Source organism: Anopheles funestus, chromosome 2RL (assembly GCF_943734845.2).
Source record: "Anopheles funestus chromosome 2RL, idAnoFuneDA-416_04, whole genome shotgun sequence".
Taxonomy (NCBI): Eukaryota; Metazoa; Arthropoda; class Insecta; order Diptera; family Culicidae; genus Anopheles; species Anopheles funestus.
Window position 1 is genome coordinate 50,177,295 of NC_064598.1, and position 21,767 is coordinate 50,199,061.

The 21,767-nt window shown below is 42.3% G+C and overlaps 5 protein-coding genes across 7 annotated transcripts in view; all 5 read right to left on the minus strand.

Annotated features, from left to right (window-relative positions):
* Window positions 1-1,985: 1,985 nt before the first annotated feature.
* On the minus strand, window positions 1,986-7,751 carry LOC125775066 (uncharacterized). The gene is made up of 5 exons (XM_049445536.1): window positions 7,522-7,751; window positions 7,092-7,230; window positions 5,619-7,013; window positions 5,244-5,395; window positions 1,986-3,685 (listed from the first exon to the last, which is right to left on the minus strand). Exons 2-5 carry the CDS (start codon window positions 7,172-7,174, stop codon window positions 3,621-3,623), a joined length of 1,695 nt encoding a protein of 564 aa, XP_049301493.1. The 5' UTR covers window positions 7,175-7,230; window positions 7,522-7,751; the 3' UTR covers window positions 1,986-3,620.
* Window positions 7,752-7,955: 204 nt separating this feature from the next.
* LOC125775049 (neurobeachin-like protein 1) overlaps window positions 7,956-21,767 on the minus strand; it is a 47,822-nt gene continuing 34,010 nt past the window's right edge. For 2 of the 3 annotated variants that reach the window (XM_049445488.1, XM_049445486.1), the window contains 7 exons: window positions 11,712-11,972; window positions 10,128-11,636; window positions 9,885-10,057; window positions 9,488-9,795; window positions 9,295-9,409; window positions 9,040-9,217; window positions 7,956-8,959 (listed from right to left, as the gene is read on the minus strand). In XM_049445488.1, coding sequence (XP_049301445.1) covers window positions 8,797-8,959; window positions 9,040-9,217; window positions 9,295-9,409; window positions 9,488-9,795; window positions 9,885-10,057; window positions 10,128-11,636; window positions 11,712-11,972 — 2,707 coding nt within the window. In that variant the 3' untranslated portion in view covers window positions 7,956-8,796. The remainder of the gene's footprint in view (window positions 8,960-9,039; window positions 9,218-9,294; window positions 9,410-9,487; window positions 9,796-9,884; window positions 10,058-10,127; window positions 11,637-11,711; window positions 11,973-21,767) is intronic. The other variant, XM_049445487.1, reaches the window with a different exon arrangement.
* Window positions 12,150-13,502, minus strand: LOC125775079 (larval cuticle protein A3A-like). Its single transcript, XM_049445552.1, has 2 exons — window positions 13,409-13,502; window positions 12,150-13,238 (listed from the first exon to the last, which is right to left on the minus strand). The coding sequence occupies exons 1-2, from the start codon at window positions 13,421-13,423 to the stop codon at window positions 12,531-12,533; spliced, it is 723 nt and encodes a 240-aa protein (XP_049301509.1). The 5' UTR covers window positions 13,424-13,502; the 3' UTR covers window positions 12,150-12,530.
* LOC125775092 (cuticle protein 7) lies at window positions 15,802-17,318 on the minus strand. Its single transcript, XM_049445570.1, has 2 exons — window positions 17,123-17,318; window positions 15,802-16,678 (listed from the first exon to the last, which is right to left on the minus strand). The coding sequence occupies exons 1-2, from the start codon at window positions 17,132-17,134 to the stop codon at window positions 16,199-16,201; spliced, it is 492 nt and encodes a 163-aa protein (XP_049301527.1). The 5' UTR covers window positions 17,135-17,318; the 3' UTR covers window positions 15,802-16,198.
* LOC125775095 (cuticle protein 21-like) lies at window positions 19,794-20,718 on the minus strand. The gene is made up of 3 exons (XM_049445574.1): window positions 20,611-20,718; window positions 20,336-20,537; window positions 19,794-20,177 (listed from the first exon to the last, which is right to left on the minus strand). Exons 1-3 carry the CDS (start codon window positions 20,614-20,616, stop codon window positions 20,014-20,016), a joined length of 372 nt encoding a protein of 123 aa, XP_049301531.1. The 5' UTR covers window positions 20,617-20,718; the 3' UTR covers window positions 19,794-20,013.

Here is a 21,767-nt window from a genome sequence, read left to right on the forward strand (position 1 = left end):
ATCGATTGTCTTTTCGTCAAACAAAATCAAATTCACTAAGATCAAATAATTCACCGAAGATGGATTATCACAGAAAGACTGTTGTCCAGTCATATTGAAATAGAATGTCCCGATATTCTAATGTTGGGCGTATTATCTACATTTGCTCTACCACGTTTAAATGCGCATGCGCAATATTTGCGAGCTGATTGCAACGGTGAAACTGAATGTATTGCTTTTACCAAGTCACCTTACTGGTTGTATTATCAATTCATTTTTTTAATATGCTCCCTTTTCTTCAATAATTTGCATTGTGAAGATTTATGGACAAGGCGCGAAGGTTCTTATAATCGATACACTTAAATTTGCTATAGATACCCAACAAAAATAGGTTTTGTTAATAGTTGTGCGTTTAAGTAATTACCGGCGTCGATCACTGTGTTTTCTATTTTGTTCGTGAATAATTCCTTTTGCTTCTTTTTTTATGTTTTAAAAACTATTGTTCAAAACATTGTGCTACGCTTTGGAACGATTCCCAATAACTACGTTGATGTCTTCTCGGATAAATGATTTGCTTCATATAATTAATTTAAACATAAAAGTTGTAAAACAGCTTATAGCTTGTAAATCCTTTCGTTCAGTTGTATGTAATAGAGAGTAAAATATATAGTATAGAGTTTCAATAATTACCTTGTTTTCTCTTTCAGACGTATCTCTGCCGCAGATATTTGTTGTTTCTCATTTTTGTTTTTTTTTTGTTGTGTCTCCAAACTATTCGAATAGTTTTTTCTTCTTTTTTCTCCTCTTGATATCATGTGATATGCCCTTCTTTTATCCCACACTATTGTTTTCGACGATAAAGTATGAAATTATTCTTTCCCATTGCAGCTCCGTACTGCAAATCATTTTAACATTATTAACGGGCTGAACCAATAATCATCATTAGTGATACGCGATCACAGTTTGTACTTATCATTTCATATCGGTATATATCAATACTTGGCTTTGCACCAACAGATTTAATCATTGCTTAATGACCCAAACATATCACACATGTTCATGTTGATAGTTTTGTGTTTGCATGTATCAATGAAATGGTAAAACAATTTCTTTTTAACACCATTTTCCATGGCTTTTCTTGTCTTTCGGCACCTATGGTTTCGTATTTTGTTTAGTTGGTTGTCTGCAGTGAGCATCAACATGCGTAAGTCAATTGAAGATTCATTGATAACGTATCACACACACACACCCACCATTTGCAGTATGCATGCATGCGTAAAGTGGAAAACACAGTCCATTTAAATGTTTGCTTCTTGTATTGCATGTTTTAAAAAGATCCATAGATTATAGCGTTGTTATGATTACTATTCATGTTTAAGGCATTTCAAATATTTTTCAAATTCACTTCATAGTACGCGAACGCTTGTGAATGTTTTTAATCTTTTGCATTAACCGTTTACAGTTGATAAGATGGCAGCGGCCGATGAGAAGTTGCCTGGACGAAGGCACGTTAAACTCTAGGTAGAAGATATTTTGTTTTCTTCAAGAGATCGTGTACGCGTTTGCAGGTACGCAAGGGTAATATTCACGCAGTCAGGTACATTTGGCTCTTTTTGTTAAGGATTTTGTATGTAGTATAGTTGCATCTTAAAAGAGGAAAAGGATATTTTCATAAGGTACACCTTCGGTTTGTTGATTATTGGGGTGACTCGCCGTTTCTTACCCATGGCGAACAGGTAGTACACCTTCGCTACAAATGTACAAGGTCCTTCTTTTAGGCCCTTGACTGTTCGATAGATTTATGATATGAAGATTTATTTTTGTGTACCCTTGTTTTGTTAACGCTTTCCGGGCAATATTTAAATTGTTTCGTTATTTCCATACGACTACGGGTAAATGCACCACTCCTGGCTGCCATCATTATAATAGTTTTAATCTTTAAATGTTTCGATTTCCCCCTTTTTTCTAATTAGGTCCATAAAGGAATGAAAGGCGACCTATGTATGTACGGTTGGTACCAATTTTATTTATGGTTAGTTGTATCTGGTTGTTTGATTTTCCATTAATAGTTTTCACGGTTTTATTTTGCACTGCGCTGGCCCTGAACTGATCTTCTAGTTGGTTACGTGCAATATCCGCGCTACGTTCAAAGATAAACCAAACTTCTACAGAACGCCTATGTTATGTTTATGTACGCTTTGACTACAAACTCTCTTCAAAAAATCTTCCCTTTCATGGTGTATTTAGTTCGTTCCTTCGCATGTGTAATCATTCTATACTTCATCATTTTACAAATTGGCTCTTTAGCGTTCTATCTGTGCTTTTTATATGCCGTTTCGATATAAAATTGATTAGAATGAAGTTCAGATGGTACACGAAACTATGACCTTTTAGGGCGTAATTTCCCTTTCGAATTGTACACAATAAAACAAGAGAACTGATAATAAAATATAAAACAAGTTAAGATCGTCAAATGGAAACCATTAAAGGACACATACATTTTAAAAGCTATTGTATAGTTATTTTTCGAAGAACTTTCTTCAAGAAAAGAATCACGATATACGAACATTCGTCACCACTTGGTAACTTGGTCTGCAGGGAAAGCAAATAAAGATAAAACTGTACCAAAAAAAAAAGGCTTTTTTACACACCTTTAAACGAAGGAATCATTATAAAAAAAGTGTCAATCAAAAGGAAGTTGCATCCGTATTTTATCTCTGTGAACTATATACGCTACACATGCACGACTGTGTAGCAGCTGCAGCATGAATGACTCTTATGATATTCATTGAATGGATTTGTAGTTAAATTCTTTTAACTTATCAAACGTTGCTACACTGTATTTGATCCTTACACTGTTTATGACTATATGCAACCTAAAACCAATCTGTTGTGGTTTCTTAAATGGTGATAGCCAAACTCCTGTCTGCTCCTACTCAATCATTACTTTCCTGTGTAATAGTCACCACATGCTGTCCTTACGTACTAATTGCTTACACTATCTGTCTGATTCAAACTGATAAGTTTAATCTACGTTTGACGATGAATGTTACCCTTCCTTTCTGCTAATGTTTTAAAGATTGCAACCTGTCGGATACAACAATGAATGCTACACTTTCTTATTAATTTCGATGCTACGTACGGATCCGCCTTCCGTTTTTCTTTAGTACTGTACACTATTTAAGCGAGGATCGAATGATCCCACTACCTCGTGCGCGTTGCCTGCGTTGGTGAATCATTCTTCCCTATTGGTTATTATTGATCTTAAAAAAGCCAGACGCTTTCGTTAATCGTTGGATTATGCACGGTTTTCTCTTTACCTTTTTTCTCTTACACTTGCTTCTGCTTGATGACTAACCGCCAATTTGTAGAATGATTTCATTTTCTTGGAGAGTGCGGTAGTATATTCACATCTGCACGCGCACGCACTTCTGTTGACTATCGATTTTCCACATCATAAAACTGTTATCTTTTGTGTGTACGCTACGTATGTGCGTAGCAGTTGCGCCGTTATCGATCAGTTAAAGCGGTTGTAGCATAGCCTGTAGCAGCAGCTTGGTGTAACGCCGCTCGCAAACTTTTATTTATCCCTGGCGTTTTGGTATGCTCATGTTTTGTATTGTTTTTGCTCTCTAAGCCGTTTAATAGTAACCGCTGTGCGCATACTGATCGGTTTTGGCGTAGCCCTGCGAATACGCTTGCGCGTCTAGTTGGAAGAATGAAATATTGATGATGTTGGTCGAATCGAAGTGTTCAATATCATAAGCCAGTGAATTTGAAGGAAAGGAAATGAGGCAAAAAGGGAGGAAAGAAGATCGAATCATTTGCCGTTATCTATTTGCATGTAATCTGATATAAAGAAAGTTATTATTAGTGTTTGGAAATGTAATTAACAGTTCCCATTTTATCTGTACGGTCTGTGTATAGAGAGTATATCTATGGTCCAACGCATAAATTTCACTTGCATTGCTATACACCAACTGCCGGATTTCATATGAAGTGGTGCGTGTAAGTCGTCAAAAGTCTGCACTAAAACGATCGCTCTATTGTAAAATCATAAATCAAACTAATAAAACACCCTCTCCCCGACGATCGCAGTTGAGTTTTCATTTGTTTTATTTCGACGAGTGTTTCCGTTTGATTGTCTTGTTCTTTTACCTGTACACGTATGTACTGCTTTGGTTCTTTAGATGCGTATATATTACCACCTTCTTTTTAGTCATAGGTGCATTTTGGCATTCCGATAGCTTTTTTCTTATAAAATTTACCACATTCTTCTCTCATCAGTTGGAATGGTGGCGGTGCTGTTGATAAGTGCAACAGTTTGTGTCTTTTTTTTTCTCTATCGTTTGCTTCGTCCATATAGCACAACAGCAAAAAGGTTTTACTTTTATGCACATGATTAAGTGTTATTTCATGTATTATTTTTTAATATGTTTTTCAACAAATGCATTTTCTTCCTTTACTTCATCCAATTTGCAAAGCATCGTGCTCGATTGTGTCTTTAATTGGGCATATATTATGCATAATTCCACTCTTGTGATTCATTCTGTTATCGCTAGTTTTAATATTTAGCAGCAAATGTGTGCTTGTGTTGATTTATTGCATCTAACATTCGATATTGTACGTTACTTATCGATCACACTTCCATGAATGCTGCCTAAATGTGTTCATCCTTGTTGTGCTCAACTACGACCGTATTAATAAAACCCACACACTTTGTCTTGAAAACTAAAATAATCAAACTAAAGAAAATAATATTCGAAATTGCAATAACAGAATTGCTTTCGCTGCAATTAATGTGATTTGTTTTTTTGTCGCAATTAGTATGTCCTTACAGAAGTTATAACGACCTCGATCGAGAGCTAATAGTTTTATTCTTTATAATAGCGCTTTTCTTTGTTTCTTGTGTTCTAGAACGATTGATGCAATGGCATGCTGTAGAGCCGGCTCTAAAGTTTGTTTTACGGTATTTGGTAAAAAAATATGTACATATTATGAAACGATATCGTTATAGTACCGTGTGCACTATTGTTTCAGTATTTTTTATCGGTTCAACAATCGAATTAGGCTTCATGAATTCGTAAAACTGGATTTTTCATCAGACCGGTCTGGAATACATCGAACAGTGGTAGTGATTTTGCTAGCTTCGATCACTGTTCAACGATATTAATCCAGTAGATATAGAGTATTTATTTGCAAAGGAGGTGGAAAACGAATGATACAACTCTACAGAGGGGAATGATGCATTTAGGCGTACTTACCGTAACCGCTGTAGGCAGTGGAGCGATCGTCATACTGCTGGCTCGCATAGGTATCTGTCGACACAGCACTATAATCCGTGGTAGTACCGTACGTTTGACCATAGTCCTGCGTATAGCCAGATTGATAGCGTGTATCATATGAACCAGTGTTGCTATACATAAAACGAAGCGCAGAAGAGTGATTTTTAAAGAAACAATTATCAATACATGTAGTAGAGGCCATAACAATCAATATAACAAAAGAAAATAGTGTTCTGTGTTCGTTCCATAAACACTCAATGGGAGCATTTAGCAGGGAATGAAATAACATCATTTTGCGCTGAAACGGTAAAAGTGAGCAAATTTAAAATCTGGCATAAGAGATCTATTGTGTACCTGTAATCGTAGTGAGTTGTGTCGTATTCTGTGACACTACTGGGATATCCGGTGCTAGCCATCGTCGTATTACCGTATGAGCCCTGACTGTAGCCATTGCTGGCATAGCCGGTTTGTGGAGCGGCCGTATTTCCATAGCCACCGGTATTGGCCGCCGCTGTGTGTGTATATTGATGCTCCATCTGTGGAGCATGCGCGTTTGGATCGCTGTAACCACCGTGATTGGCCATCGGCTGCGGAGGAGCACTGTACGAAGGAACGGGTGCTGCCGAGCCGTGATGCGGAGGCATGGCTTTCGGTGGCAGCGCGCGTGTCGGCGGACCAGCATCGTAACGACCACGTTTCGGCCCCGGCGGGCCACCCACACCAGGGATACCACCGCGTTTGTTGATAGGTGGCACAGCCGATGGATTGGATGGCTGCCGCGAATCGAATTGACGCGGCGGTGGAGGTCCTTGACCGTATCCACCTCCTCCCGGACCACCATTATTCTGCCCATAGCCACCCATCGGATTGTACGAAGAGGGAGGAGCATTGCCATATCCTCCACCACCTCCTCCGCCTCCCATACCTCCACCACCCCCACCATACCCACCGCCAGACATACCACCTCCGCCATATCCGCCGCCTCCACCGCCGCCACCACCACCATAGCCTCCGCCGCCACCACCGCCCCGGCCACGACCACCACCCATTCCACCACGGAATGGTCTTGGTCCGCCATAATCACCGCCACCGTAACCGCCTCCTCCACCGCCGCGACCACGGCCCATTCCACGCGACATGAATCCTCCCCGACCACGGGACATTCCACGCGGTGACGAATGGTAGGGTGCTGATGAATGTGTGGACTGTATCGAAGATTCCTGTGACGCAACGGCCAAACTGCTCGAATCGGCCGTTTTAATAGATTGTTTGGGCGACATGTGTTCAGCCTCAGAACCACCGGTTGTTCCTCCCTGGGCCGATCCTGTGCCCGAATTTGCTGAACCACCAGTTCCTCCACTTTGCCCTCCACCCGAACCACCACCACCTGAGGTTGTGGAGACGGCCTTTGTAGCGCCATTTGTTTCTGGAACTTTGCCAGCTTCGCCGTTTTCTGCCTGTGCAATTGCGGCTGGTGGTCCTGATCCGTTCGACACGGAAGACGATGGCCCACCGTAGTTAGAGCGGCCTCCCATTGGACGACCACCACCACCACCACCGTACGGACCACCACGAGACATTGGCGGACCACCACCACGGGGCGGTCCTCCCATTCCCCTGGGAGGCCCACCGCCACGCATCATACCCCCACGACCTCGCATCATTGGCGGGCCTCCGCCTCCCATACCCATGCGAGGACCCATCGGTGGACCACCTCCACGACCACGACCCCTGAAGGGAAATGGTGAACTGAAAGGGGAAAGAAAATTTTGTTGTAAATAATTGTGACACAATTTCCGATTGTAACGAATTTATTGCAATACTTACCCTCCCCGATCACTGTATCCACCGCGTGGTGGTCCTCCACGACCACGATACCCACCTCTAGGTGGACCGGACATATCCATCATTCTTTATGTAAATTCTACACTTGGCAACAGATCCTTCACTTTCGGCTTGAGCGGTTCTACAAAAAAAAAAAGAAAAAAAAACCTTGAAAAATCAATAATGCACCCGGGTTGAGTTTTTTACAAAAGCATCTGCTCCGAAAATGGTTTCGTAAATAAGCAGATATATTTTCATGGTGACGAAGATACGGAGTTTATCATTTGTTTTATAAAAATGCACTTAAGCTTATTTATTGCCTACAGTTTGGGGCAGAACAAAACCAAACTTGGCACCCATCGGGGCTACACTTCCGCTCTTTGGTACAGCGCAGTTTTCGCATGATATACTAATAAGTGACGATGTTATTAACCTGTTTTGTTGCACAAATCGTTCCAATGCACAAATTGGTCAGCGGTGGATAAATATCACTAAAAAGCACGTCAAGACGAACCACAAACAGCGATCATGCAACTTTTTCACGAAACCGGGTAGCTTGGTTTTCACTATTTCAAAATGGCGTCCTGCTTTCTGCGTTCCCAGCTAACAATATCGAACAGCACTTTTGACAGCTTTACCAGCAACCAATTTTGAGCGTTTTTTTGTTTCGAAAATTTTCCTTTCAAATGAGCAGTTACATATTATAAATATCGCTTTGAAAAAAAAAAAAATACTGTGCAGAATGGAATTGCCATTTTGTCATCAATTTGGCTGTGTATTTTAAAACACCCCTGGTATTCCAACGACCTGGAATGGAAAGCCATCGTATAACCATCGTTCTTTGCATTCAAAATACAAACACCCAAATTTGTGGAAGTATAGTTTATTCGTTTGAGTTGTAATAGCAGGGTGAAGTAAAACATGGAAAAAATATATAAAATTTTCAACAAAACCGTAAAGTGGTGTACGGTTCACAGTGGAACCTGTGAAATGTTAATTCCTTTCATAAATCTCAACATAATTGTTGTACCATGCATATTTCGATGGCGATTAGATACACGGGTAAATTTATACACGATCACTTTCTTTTTTAGCAAAAATTTAGTGTCGTTTTGATTCTACGTACTATTAGCGTTCTTGTTTAATTTCAACGTTAGGTTTTGTGATTTATTCTCATTGGTTATAATTTTACTTTCTTTTCATGTTTTTGTTTACAATGTTTAAACAATACCTTCGTTCCATATTCAGCTATAACAACATATTCAACATTGACATTAGTCTACTTTATAAACCTTTAATGCTGCGTTATTAAAAGGATGCTTATCTAATTATCTTTTTGTTATCTTCGTCAAGAAATAATAAGGGACGGGAAGAAGTTTGCAAATGCATGAATTCTGAGGAAAATTGCGGTTGAGTTCATGCCTTTGTTATCGATTACATTTTACACGCAAAGAAAAATAAGTTCTATAATTTTTTACTAGCAAAATTTGGTGGAAATAAAATTAACAAAAAAAAACATAATACAAACTTAACGGATGCCTGTAATAAGTACACCAGCATTAGACACCAAATATTGTAAAACATGATTCTAATTGAGAAGAGTTCTACATAGTTCGTACTAAATCTCTACATTTGGAATACTGACTGTGCGTGGATGTAATTAACATAAATGCTGGTAATTGAACCAGACGTGGAATCATGCGGAAGGTTAGACGTTTAGAACGGTATGCTTTTTATAAATGATTGGTTGCTGAATTCCGATCACGCCCAAGCTTCCGTCTCGAAGCGGCGCCAACAGATGCGTAGTACCACCAGTTCCGACAACGGTTTGCGTAGGAACGTGCAGAGGAATGTCGAAGATGGGTTTTAATCTTGAGTTGTAAGATGTAGAAAACTAATCAATCAAAATACATACTTATACATACATCAAAAGTGAGAGTTATTTTCTTACCCATACAGGCGGCTCATCGTAACATCGCCAGCATCGTCCGAAACCACGAGGTAGTCGGATGCTGCGGTCAACCCCGTTACACGACCGGACACATACTTTGAACCGAGGTTAACTCCGTTAATGCTGAACACGTGCACCGAATGTGAGGTGTCATCAAGTGCCGAGAAGGCTATATGGCCTGTAGCAAAAAAAAACAAAAAATCTCAACCAATGAGCAACAACAAGCGTGCCACTACTTTTTCACTTTCTACGAACCTTGATACGATACAGTAATGAAGGATATTTCAATCTTCAAACCCGTACATCCGATGGGATTTATTGTCCTAATGAATTGTCCATTCTTGATCGTATGCACGTTCACAGTGCCGTCCTGAAAAACAAAAAGCAAACGTATCGTATTCAGTTTTGTTGAACAACGGATTTTTTCCGCATTTTCCAGTAATCATACCAACGAGCCAGAAACAACAATGTCCAATTCGGTCATGATGGCCACGCAAGATATGGCATCGTCATGCCCGTACAGCGTGTGTACCGGTTTCGGAGTGAGGTTATTGGTAAGATGTACAACATTCGCGCTTCCCACCACGTTTCCGGCTAGGTTCTGATTCAACGCAGCTGTGTTGGGTTGCAGATTGGATCCCGTGGGTTGACTGACGCTGGTGTTCGTGCTAAGGGACCAAATGACACAAGTACAGTCCTTTGATCCAGTCACCAGATAGGAACCACAGTTGTCCATAGCGATACAAGTCACCACATCTGTTGAGCAAATAGCGAAGCATTATGTTATGCGAAGATACAGATATGTTATGGACGAAATGGAAATTAGTGGAGAAATAAAGGTTTACCAAAATGATTTATAGCTGATGCAACAACTTTTCCTCGTGCCATGTTAAAAACGCGCACAGAGTTGTCCCAGATCCCTCCGGCGTAGATATATTTGGCATCTACACTGACCGCAAACAGTTTGGAGTTGAGTGTCACCGATGGATGAAATGGACCGATCAGCTTTTTTCGATTCCTGTACAATATAACAGAAAGATTAAAAATGATTTTTTTACACATCGGATAACTTTCCCAAATGTACTCACTTCAGGTTTAGCGTGGTGGCATCTATTTCGAGCAGAAATCCTCGCTCTTTGTCAAAGGACATCCAGCTGTGACAGCCAAGAATACCCGATTTTGTCACCGTGATTAACATATCGGGACTGGTTTGCAAAAACGATCTTGGGGGACTTTTCGGAGTGCTCAGATAGACTACCGGATCCTTGTCGGTGGATAAATCGCACGCTGTGCATTGCACGCGATCAAGGATCAGGGTAAGATCCGGTCGCTTTAGCTCGAGCTTCAGCAAACGAATCGTAAGCTCATCCAGCGACAGTCGGCGAGGATGTGGATCCCGCAACAGCTGCGAAGGCGTTTGACCAAAGTTGTTAATCATCCCCTCCACCGCTTCACGTTCGACCGGGTTTGCTATCTTGTCCAGATCGACTGCACCTTCGTACGAGCAGTAGTAAAACACGTTCAGTGCCTCAACCGCCTTCGGACCCTTCTGTCTGTAGCCGAAGATTAGATCGATCCAGTGGTGTAGATGCTGCGACACGTACTCCGACTCCAACGCCCGTCGATGGATCGCTATGAAATCTTCAGCCGTTTTGGCCCATGGCGGTAGCACCACATCATCTACCTTTTCCTTTGTCATCTGCAGCACACCTAAATCAAAGCGATTCATATTTTTCAAGAACTCGGGAAAGTAAAAGAACTCCGGTATAAGCTCCTTTACGTCGTTCGGGTTATCCATTAGCAGCTTCCAGGTTTGTGGAATCGAATGAAACTGACGATCAGCAACATCAAAACGACCACTCTGCAGTTCGATGTGCAAGGAGGTGAACGGTTCGACCCGAATCAAATAATGAAGCACGCCGGCCGAGTTGGAGTAGTGCGTCCCGTAATGGAATTTCGGTATCATTCCGGACGGATCCTCAAAACCATCAAACTTGTTTCTTACTTCGGCTTCGTTCTTCGTATTCACTACACCGATCGGTTTGCTTAAATCGCGAAATGATTTTGGATCATTCAGGTCAAGCACTTCGCTGGTGTAGTCAGCCAATATCCAGGGAAACACCGGATACTGGCTCAAATCGTTATACGATCGACCGGCTATCGTGTTCAAATGCATCAGATACTCGAAGTTAGATATTTCGCGATTCGCCCATTTCTGTGTCAAACCGGATGACTTTAACAGTTCGGCCGGTGAACGACCGGAACCGTAGAGAATATTAGGTGGCTGCAGGCTGAGAATTTTGGTAAATATTTTGTTGCGCGTGCGTGTCGTAAAGTTAAGGAAGTAACTCGTTTGATCGATCAGAAACATCTCTAGCGCGCTTCGTCGTAAATTAAACTTTCGCAGGTGGAGTTCGCGCAGCTGACCGATCGGAAATTTGAAATCATGTCGCTGACCATCGTCCTTTAAGGAGGCAATTTCGGTAAACATAATCTGGCTCGTTGTCAGGTCGAATCTTCCTTTCACGCGTGTCATAAGAGTGATCAGTTCACACTCCTGGGATATGACAATTTTCTCCTTTCCAGATGTTTCCGGACTGTTAAAAGTTATTTGGTTAGTTAGAGAGAGTTAATACAAGATATATCCCCAGTGTCTACAAGCATCTACTTACACTTGCGGCTCCATACTGTTTCTCATCTCCTCCTCCAATAGTAACATTTCTTCATCGGTATTCTCCTCTCCCATGGCAGCGGGTGCGAAGGTCGATCCAAACTCGGATGACAACCGCCGGCTCTGCGAAGTGGACGTAGTATTATCGCGCAAATTGGCTGCTGCTGTATGTGGATCGTGATATAGATCCGGTTCTAGCTTCAGGCGCATACGGGCCACATTTTCGTGATGGGATAATCGCCAATATTCTTCCTCTCTGCTTCTGTGACGAAGATACACATAATTCAATAAAATTGTAAATAGTATTTTACAACATCATAACTAACAAATTAAAAGTGACATGGAGATAAGCATTATTATTCTATTAATCATTCCAGTTCTTTCTGTTTAATTTTCCCAAAGCCCACAGTTCGAAAGCACACAACAAATAAAACACATCTTTTCAATTCATTATAAAAACAGTTTTTCTTGCATTTCTTTTCATTATCTTACAACAATTTTCAGGATCAGGAACGGAATGGACAGGAGTTTTTGAAGGAGATAAGTGCAAGGATACAAGGTGTTGGGAAAGTGCGATAGGTAGAGTCAGTGTAGTTGAGATGCTTTACAGATAGGACAGTGGAAATTATGTACAAATGGATGAATGCTTCAAAGTTAGCACACAGAACCCGTCGTCGTTTTGCGGCGCTCGGATGGTGGCGACTCCTTTTATCCCGTTGTACAGTTTGTTGGAGTTGTTGGAAAATTGGCAGGCGTAGGCACTATTTACACTCGAGCAGGGTCCTATATACACGGCACAACAATGCATGGCTAGATCGACTTAGACAACGACGGCTTTGGCAGCGATAGCCGGAGCCACAACGGTTTTAGCAGCGACGGCAACGGCGGGCGTTGCAACGGCTACCGGAACGTCCTTCTGCACGACGGCATTGAAACCGTTGATCGGGTCGGCATAGTAGTTGACGATGCGGCGCGAACCGTCGGGTTCGATCAGCGAGTATGATCCCTTTACGATATCACCGTCGCGGGTTTCTTCCTGCGTCTTGGAGTCACCGGTCAGCGCATCCTGGACATTGTAAGCGTACTGGTACTGTGGGTAAGCATCAGCGAACTCAGCCTGAACTGGGGCGGCGGCCACCAGTGGAGCGGCACGGGCAGCTACGACCGGTGCGGCAGCAACCGGCGCGGCCACAACCGGTGCAGCAGCACGAGCGGCAACAACGGCCGGAGCAGCAGCAACAACTGGCGCCGTGTATGCAGCAGCAGCGAATGGAGCAGCACGTGCTACCACTGGTGCACTGTATGCAACGGGAGCAGCCGCGGTATAAGCGGCACGGGCAACAACCGGGGCAGTGTAAGCAACTGGCGACGAGTAGGCAACCGGAGCAGCAAAGGAACGAGCGACCACAGGGGCCTGTACCAGCGGTGCCGAGTAGGCAAGCGGTGCCGCCAATGGAGCGGCCAACAACGCCGGATCTGGTTTAGGCTCAGCGCTAGCGCACAGGGCTAGGGCGGCGAAAACGGCAACCTAAGGACGAAGGGAGAAAAGGGAAGGGAAGAACACACCAAACGGATATAGCACACATCTTTAGCACATGTTTGGCACCACTTCTAAATGTAGCACATCACAGCCTGGATACACAAGGGAGGAGTACGATCATCCCGAGGTAAATCTGTACAAAGCCGATGTACACTTACTTTGAGCAAACTCATTGTAGACTTGAATAGTGAAATTTCACACTGTTTAGTGAAGTGAAGCGCAACTGACTGACGTACTGATCGATCGTAGCGAATCGTTTTTATACCGAAACCAAATCCAAATTCGATCAACGATTCACCAGCCCTAAAGCTGAAACTTTCGGTGGGTACACCGAAGTACATTTACATATCATGGCCTCTCCTGCTGCAGATGCCCCTGCCAACAACGAACTCCTATGTGTGTGGACGCTAGCAAATATTAAGGCCATCCGCGATGACCGCTGATTGCAAGCCTATGTGAGGTCCTCCTTCATTACGTCTCATCTTCATGTTGACGATTGGCGTGCCGTGACGGCGTACCAACTCCGATGATCGGTGATTCCACGCACGTTCGCTTATCAAAAACATACGGAACGACCCGGGGTGGATAGCTTTCCGTCGTTGTCACCGGTGCTTCATTGCAGTAGTATTTCGTGCGGTAGGGGGATGTGAGTGATGCCTTCGTTTTTCGCTTCACCTCGTCCCAGTTCGCGGTACGATCCATGAGGATGATTACAGCTGGAAATGGTCATGGTGTGCGGTACCACTATTAATGCCGGGACTAGGCAAGAAATGAAAACAGGCTTTCCCCCAAGAAAGAACAGGTAGAAATGATCGATTCCCGAAAGGAGTGTGTTCAAGGGGCAGGAGCAATATGATCCGAGGTCATGTTGGAGGCACGGCAAGCAAACAATTCAAGGCCGTTGATGTTGTTAGATAACGCGAATGGTTTATGTTTTATTAGTTGAATAACGAGCAGCATACATGCATGGTCTTAGTGATAGATCAATGTGTGATCTATCAGTAGATCAGTAATTAGTCTATTCTAGAAGTTGAAGTAATTAAAAGTTGGGTGGCTATATTCTAGTTATATTTTATTATTTGTTAATAATATTGAGTTTATGACCACTGGAAATAAAGAAATCCATTCTAGTGAAGGTCAGCTAAGAATTAATTACAATTCACAGCTTTTGTTTTTATTTGCTTTACTTGTTTTTTTATTACCATTTCCTATGGAGGTGGATAAACGCATCTTTACGGCTTTCTTGTAGAAATAAAATCTTCTCCTAAATCAAGCATTAGCAGACATTTCAGGTGTTTGTAAGGTTAGTCATCGTCGATAAGCACACGGTTGAAAGCTGTGTCGTCAAGCATGCGATCCAACAAATCCGCAATCATACGCCACAAAAAACACGGACTTGAGCGGAAAACTTTTCCAACGAGTTCCGGAGCATCGAATGGTGCTGGGGGTGTCATCGGGATCGCGCGTGTTCCGACCAGGACACCATATTGAAAGTGAATTGTCATTCATATAGATCGACGACGTGCGATAAATTCCAACGGAATGGTAATGAATTTTCGATCATTGCATACGAATTCCTGCCGGTAACTCTTTCGCTCAACCCCGTTGGACCCGCTTGGCGGGGGGCAAGGAAATTGAAGCGAATATCAATTTGTAGTGTAAAAAGTGGTAGCCGCCTGGTAACTGGCCTAGATTTGCTTCGTACAACCTGGCTTACAAGAGCGGCGTGGGTCCATCACCGTGGCAATGTCGTCTAGCGACCGATGCGTGATCACGCAGCATTAACGACGGTTAGTGCACATTGCGTAAAGCGACACATGCTAGGCTGGTGGAAGTTGTTGTTGGTATTGCTGCACGTCCTCCACATGGCAAGTGTCAGCATTGATCAATGTGCGAGCAAGATGGCACACATTCTGGAGGATATTCACGGCTTTGGTACAAAACTTCACTCAAACGTCAGCATGTTTCACATCACACCGTAGATCCTATATAAGCGAGAACCGGTACAGGTTATGGATTCGTGGTCGTACGCCAGTCGATCGTCAAGATCCCAGCTCTACAAACGGACGCTGAGTGGTCCGTGTGTGCACCACCGCTGATCGAAACCGACCTAATTGTTAGCGACGGACAACTTTGGTGGCTTCAGAGCGACACTTTTGCGCAACCCTTGCCACTCGGCTAGGGGTTAATTACACCTAAAACGAAGTGCCAGACATTAGAAGACGGTTGTTTGCGAAACCAAAACCTAATGCGTGTGACAAAACCTAACTTTGTGCCCAATTCTACCTGGTTCAATCTTGTGCCGTGGCACTTCTTCGTTCTGCAGAATTTGTGCCGAATGTAGGTCATGGGAAAATGACGCATCAAAGGATCGAATGGTCGGGGTTTTTCCGAATCTTAAAGCATAATTGAGACAACACAAGCGCAAGTTTTAAGACGTCACAAAAGGCGTTATCATGCAACGCACGTATGGGCTGAGCCGCATTACACGGCACGCGTGCAACTAGGAGTTCATTACATGAACGCATTCAACCTTCAACAAACACCTTGCTTTGGATTTTTATCTGTGAAACCTTTTTTTATTCAGAAGAAAGAGGACAGATAACGTGTGTAGAGCATTTTGTTCCAATATTCTACAACACCTGCAATGGAACAGACAACTTAATGGCTAACCGCACCACCTAAGAATTCAACGGTTTTGCTCCATTTCCTTCTGAAGTCGACCTGCAAGAAGGTGTGGAGCTCTACACGTAATAGGCGGGTGCATGCATTAGTACTATTTTATTTGTATACTGGTATTTTTTATGAGTGTATTTTTTTATTAACCTTCAATAGTCGTAATTGCAATTACTAACAGTACGTCCTTGGTTGACATCTAATGCTAATGTGCGTGTATCTACAGCATTTTTTTTCAATTCGTGTACTTTACTAAATGCTAGTCTACCCGGTCAATGATGATAGTACGGTAGGGCAGCATGTACCAACGGTGCCGCAGCGACGACCTTCTTCAGCACCGGTGCCGTGTGGATGGCATGGCCACTCTTCTCGACGACGGCATTGAACCCGTGGATCTTGTCGGCCGTGTACGTCACCTTACGGATGGTACCGTCCGGTTCGGTGAGTGAGTAACTGCCATGGACGACACCGTTCGAAAGTGTTTCTTCCGCATGTTTCGAATCACCGGTATGGGGATCCGATACACCATAGCTGAAGCTGTAGTGCGGGTTAGGATCGTAGGCTTCGACGTGTTTTAGGATCGGTGCTGCAGCTACGACGGCAGGTGCATGAAATACTGGAGCGGCCGCGACCGTATGCAGTGGTTGAATGGCTTTCGCCGCATATCCGTATGATAGTGCCGGTCCGTAGGAGAGTGGTCCATACACTGGTGCAGCGACAGATGCTGCCACCAAAGAGGCCACCAGCAGTACCTAGGAAAGAAGAGTGTGCACGTTCCATTAAGCGAAACGTTCTGACTCGCATGTTGATTGATTTACTCCTGTTCTGTTTAACTTTTACAATGTGACTTCTTTTAACTGATCGATGGATCCCATCCAAATCAAAAACCCCTCAAGATCGCATATCGCAAGCATAATTTCGCAAACGGATTATTGACTATTTTTGAACAAATACTGATATTCCTGTTGCGTTCTTTTTTATTCTGAATGTCAAATGATCGTTTAATTGCGACAATCTTCTTCCAATTTTTGAGTACTTTTAATTTAAAAATATTTTAAATTTTTAAATTACTATCAAAAGTACGAATGAGGCACATTGAAAGGTTCTCTAAGAACGCTTTAAAAAGATTGACCATAATACAAGAGCACCAATATAACGACTAATCTGCAATTAATGCTTCATAAACTACTATTCACCTTCGAAATCATGATTCGCTGATTTAGATAGAACGCTACACTGCACTGATTAGGAAACGCGTATTCACTTTAACGGCACTCGGTACGATAAGCGACACTTTGAACTACGCACGTGTGTGGATTGGAACCGACCCTCAGATCAATCGGTTTGATGTTCTCCTGCCAAGGTTGTTCTTTGGTATGACTTCAGGACGATCCGTGCGCTCCTATAAATACACAACACCTTACCAGCAACACGTCAGGCGGATGCTGCACCACCAGTTTGACAGAATTGATGGTTGAATGGAGGGCAGACAGAAGATAGAAGAAAAAACTCCAACCACCCTCCTTTAGACCACACGGACGCCGGTGACAGATTAGCAAAGCTTGCTTGTGCCCCTGTTTGGTGGAACCCACAACATACCGGATCGTGGTACTTGTTTTCCCTTTCGTTGCTTTCTACATCTTTTGCGTGGTGGAGTTTTTTTTCCTGCATCACGCATGTTGTTCCCTCGCTGTACGGTGTGGAGTCGGAGTAGTGACCACGCATGGTATGGTTGTCACAGGTGGACTTAGGATTTTTCCCACCGCCACTACGTGGGCAAGTATGACCATTTGTACCGACGAAAAATGTAAATCATGTAAATTATAACTTCGATAGATTGAAGAATAATTTCTTGATGTAACATCGTTCGAAGATCAGTATGCGATCATAAAAGAAAAACATTTACTAACAAATGGGCCTATATTATAAATTTAATATTCATTTGTGGACATAATTTTTAGTGGTCTATAAGTAGTCATAGTTATGAGTCAATCATTATTAAACTATTTTTTTGTAATAAAATAAATAAAATCAAATCCAAATTTAAGAGAAATATAACAGTGAGACAAACGTTCAGGCTGATTTCCATTAACTTGTACATTTATTAATTCAAAATAGTTTTATATATTCTCTCTCTTCTTGGCTTTAACGACCTTAATGGCGTGACCCGGCCATTTCTGGCTTACTAGACTTATTTTACCACGTAGCCGGATAGTCAGTCCTTGCTACGGGGGGACGGTCCGGATGGGATTTGAACCCGGTCCTGCCATGTGGACTGGCGCCGTTTATCAAATGTACTACCGGGTCACCCCTATAGTTTTATATATTACAGAAATTAATTGACTTTGATATTTTGTTAAAGTTTAAACACAATAATAAACCATAATTAATTGAATTAGAATAGAATACATGTATCGTTGTGATTAAACGGTCTGAAATAAATTCGTGTGTTTATGATCTTTCAATTGTAATCGTATGTTTCTTAGAAAAAAAAACAATGAAACGCCCCAGAGAGATTATTTTCCACCTATTCACAATCGCATAATCAATTTATTTATGTTTCGACACATTCCATTAAATCACCTACCTATTGCGTTACCCTTCAACCGGGGTTGGCATCATTTGTGCCGAGATCTGGATGGTGGGGAACACAACATGAAGAAGGAAGAACAAAAAAAGAAAACTTTGTCAGCTCCTTGCCCAACATTCCCTTCCTGCAAATGCGCTTTTACCATTTGACACTAAACGCCGACAACAACTGACCGGTCACAAACGTCCGCCACTGTCGTCAATGGAATAGTTTGTTGCCGAACGCTACTGGGCGGCCCAATACCACCACCTAGGCTGGACCATCGAGCTGGACCAGACAGGTTCAATTACACACGGACGGTGGTTCGAACAGCTGATCGAACGGACGCTGCTTGTCGACGTTGTGTCCCAATACTCCGGTTATTTCAGTCACCTAAGCCCGGGCTTGAATTAGTTCAACAATCTTGTACAGAACGACACAAAATGGACACAGTGAACTAGTTAAGTGTTTTTTTTCTTTCCCTCTTTGTATGCTTCTTCAACCACGCAGACAGTGTGGTGGCATAAAGCAGTATTAATTAAATCATGTATTGTTGAATTATTTCACCGCGCAGTAAAGAAAGCGGACACGAACCCACGTTCATCATAAGGTTGGTTGAATTTTCCAAACCATTGAACGTCGCCTATAGGCTTTGATGTGCGACCAGAACTTCAAGTTTCCATTGGCAAAGAAGGGTGGACGCACGGGGGTTGCAGGAAAGCCGGTACTGTTGCAGCCGATACAAGAATGGCATGCCGGGTGTTTCGATAGATTCCATACGCTGGGGTAGATATCCAGTTTCGTTGGTCTCGTACCGACAGTCGTTGCGTAATTTGTGTACCGATCTAGTGTGCGAATTGAGATCATTCTGAGCATTATTTTAATTGACTCATTTGATCGTTTCTCTACCCTTCGTAGTGCTTTTCTTTGGTTTCTTTAAATTAAGTGACAGAAATTTATTTAAAAGCAAATATGTTCTTCGCATTAATTTTAACAAAATCAAAACTCTAGTAATTTTATTTATTATGGTTTGTGTTAGACCTACAAAGCATTTATTAGTTAATACCTTCGCAAACCTTGAATTTATTTACATCAGAGTCTTTGATCAAGGTTCCAACATAGAGAGAACGAGATGTTGCCGCAGTGTATTGAACTTCTATCCAAATATAAGAAAGTTCGATTAATTAGCAAAAATATCCTTAAAAGGCTGGCCGATGCCCAACACTGTGTTCGGAAAATGATTGACCTCGAAAATTATTTTCAACCACAGATAGATCGTGTTTCATTTATGGAATGTTCTCTGGTGAAAAGTAAAGCTGGTTTGATGAATAATTTCGTAACTCATGTGCAAGCATACAAGTGGCCAAGAGTTTGCTGATGATAACAATTTCTATATTATTTTATTTCAGTCTATACAACACAACACAACATTTTGATGGTTAAGGTGATTCGTGCTAAATTATTCTAGATTAGACATCCGCCCTATTGTCGGATAAATTCAACGTACTAACTGGACAGTTATCCTAACACTCGCGCTACAGGAGCGGGTGCAAGAACGGCTGGACCAGCAGCCACCGGTACAAGTGGACCACGCTGGACTACCGCGTTGAATCCATTGACAGGATCGGCCGTATAAATCACCGTGCGTAGAGTGCCGTCTGGTTCGACCAGTGAGTACGAGCCTGAACATAACAAGGAGAGACAGAGATAGAAGAGAGCATAAGAGAGGATTGTAAAAACAAGCGGGTTTTGCACCAAAGACAATAATCTACTCGAATTAAAGTCGAGCAAATCAGTCAAAACCCGGGCCGACGGCAAGCTGTTCGAATTCGAAACTAACCTCGTACAATATCGCCATCACGAGTTTCTTGTTGGCTTTTGCTATCGCCCGTCAGAGCGTCTTGCACGTTGTACGCATAGGTATACTGTGGCAGTGGATCGTAGTTGGTGCTCACAGCCACGGCCGGTGCTACCGGGACGACTGCTGCGTGAGTTCCGAACAGAGCCAGGGCTGCACTTAGCGAAGCAACGAACATTGCGAACTAAAAGCAGAAAGCGAAACAATTGTTAGAAGTCTGCGACATTAATAAAATTATGCTATCAGGTGGTACTTACCTTCATTTTGAAAGGTGTTTTAAATATTTGGAATGTTCACGACACTACACAGTTAATACACTGCGCTGGTTAATGTTTGAATCTGTTGTGATACCTGTAGTGCCATCAGACATTGGTTTATAAAGCAAATATCACATCCACTAAACTCCCTCCGCACTACGATCAGTTTTATGACGTATCGTTTTTAATAAGGTGACACCATACCCACACAAACACAACACTACCAAATCAATTGTCCACCAATTGCAGTCAAAACTACGATGCGCCCCACTTAATGGGGGCTGATAGGTTCATAATAATACGATTAAAAATTCACAACGGCAGCCAACTAACCGAATTTGTTTCGGGTCGAGGAGAAGCTGTTGGGGATTGGGGGTGTCCAGAAGGAGGAGCAGTAAGACGACGCCCTATAAGTGTAAGGGTTCAGCCAAACGGACTACTTAACTCGATTAACATTTGATCAACCCCGGTCGCTTAGTAAACGATGCAGACAACCGGGGGGGAGAAAACAATATATTTTTGGCCATCCTTTACCTTCCTGCCGACTGATGTTGCGTAAACAGTGGCGATAAAACGCGATAAACATGACGCACTTTGTGTCCGAAATAAGTGAAACCCGCGGAACGCAATATGGAACACTAGACGTCCGGTGTAAGGGAATACGAAGGATTAACATATTTGCCATGTTGCATAACTATTATGATTGGATCACTATCATCGTAACACTGGCAGCTGATTCACACCAAGCAATGCAAGTGCGGATGTTCTATAAATGGAACAAATGTGACAGTTATGTTGCTAATTGAAGGTTAAGCTTTGGGTCAAAGTCAAAGCCAAATGATATAACTCGTAACTTACTTGAACATGATCATGAGCATGAGAAATATGGTATAAAACAGTTTTTTCATACATTTTAATTTTGTAAATAGAAATAAAGTTAAGAACATCACCACAACAGATTTGTTCTTTACTTGTGACCTTATTGCAATTAATAATTTGTAATGAAATATTTAAAAAGAAAAAAAATACAAATAGACATTAAATTTACATACGGTTTAACGGGTTCGTCGCTTATTTTTATTCATGGAAGAACGGACGAATGATACATCTATGGGTTCGTCGCTTTATGACGCGTTGCAGTTTATTGTGTGTAATAG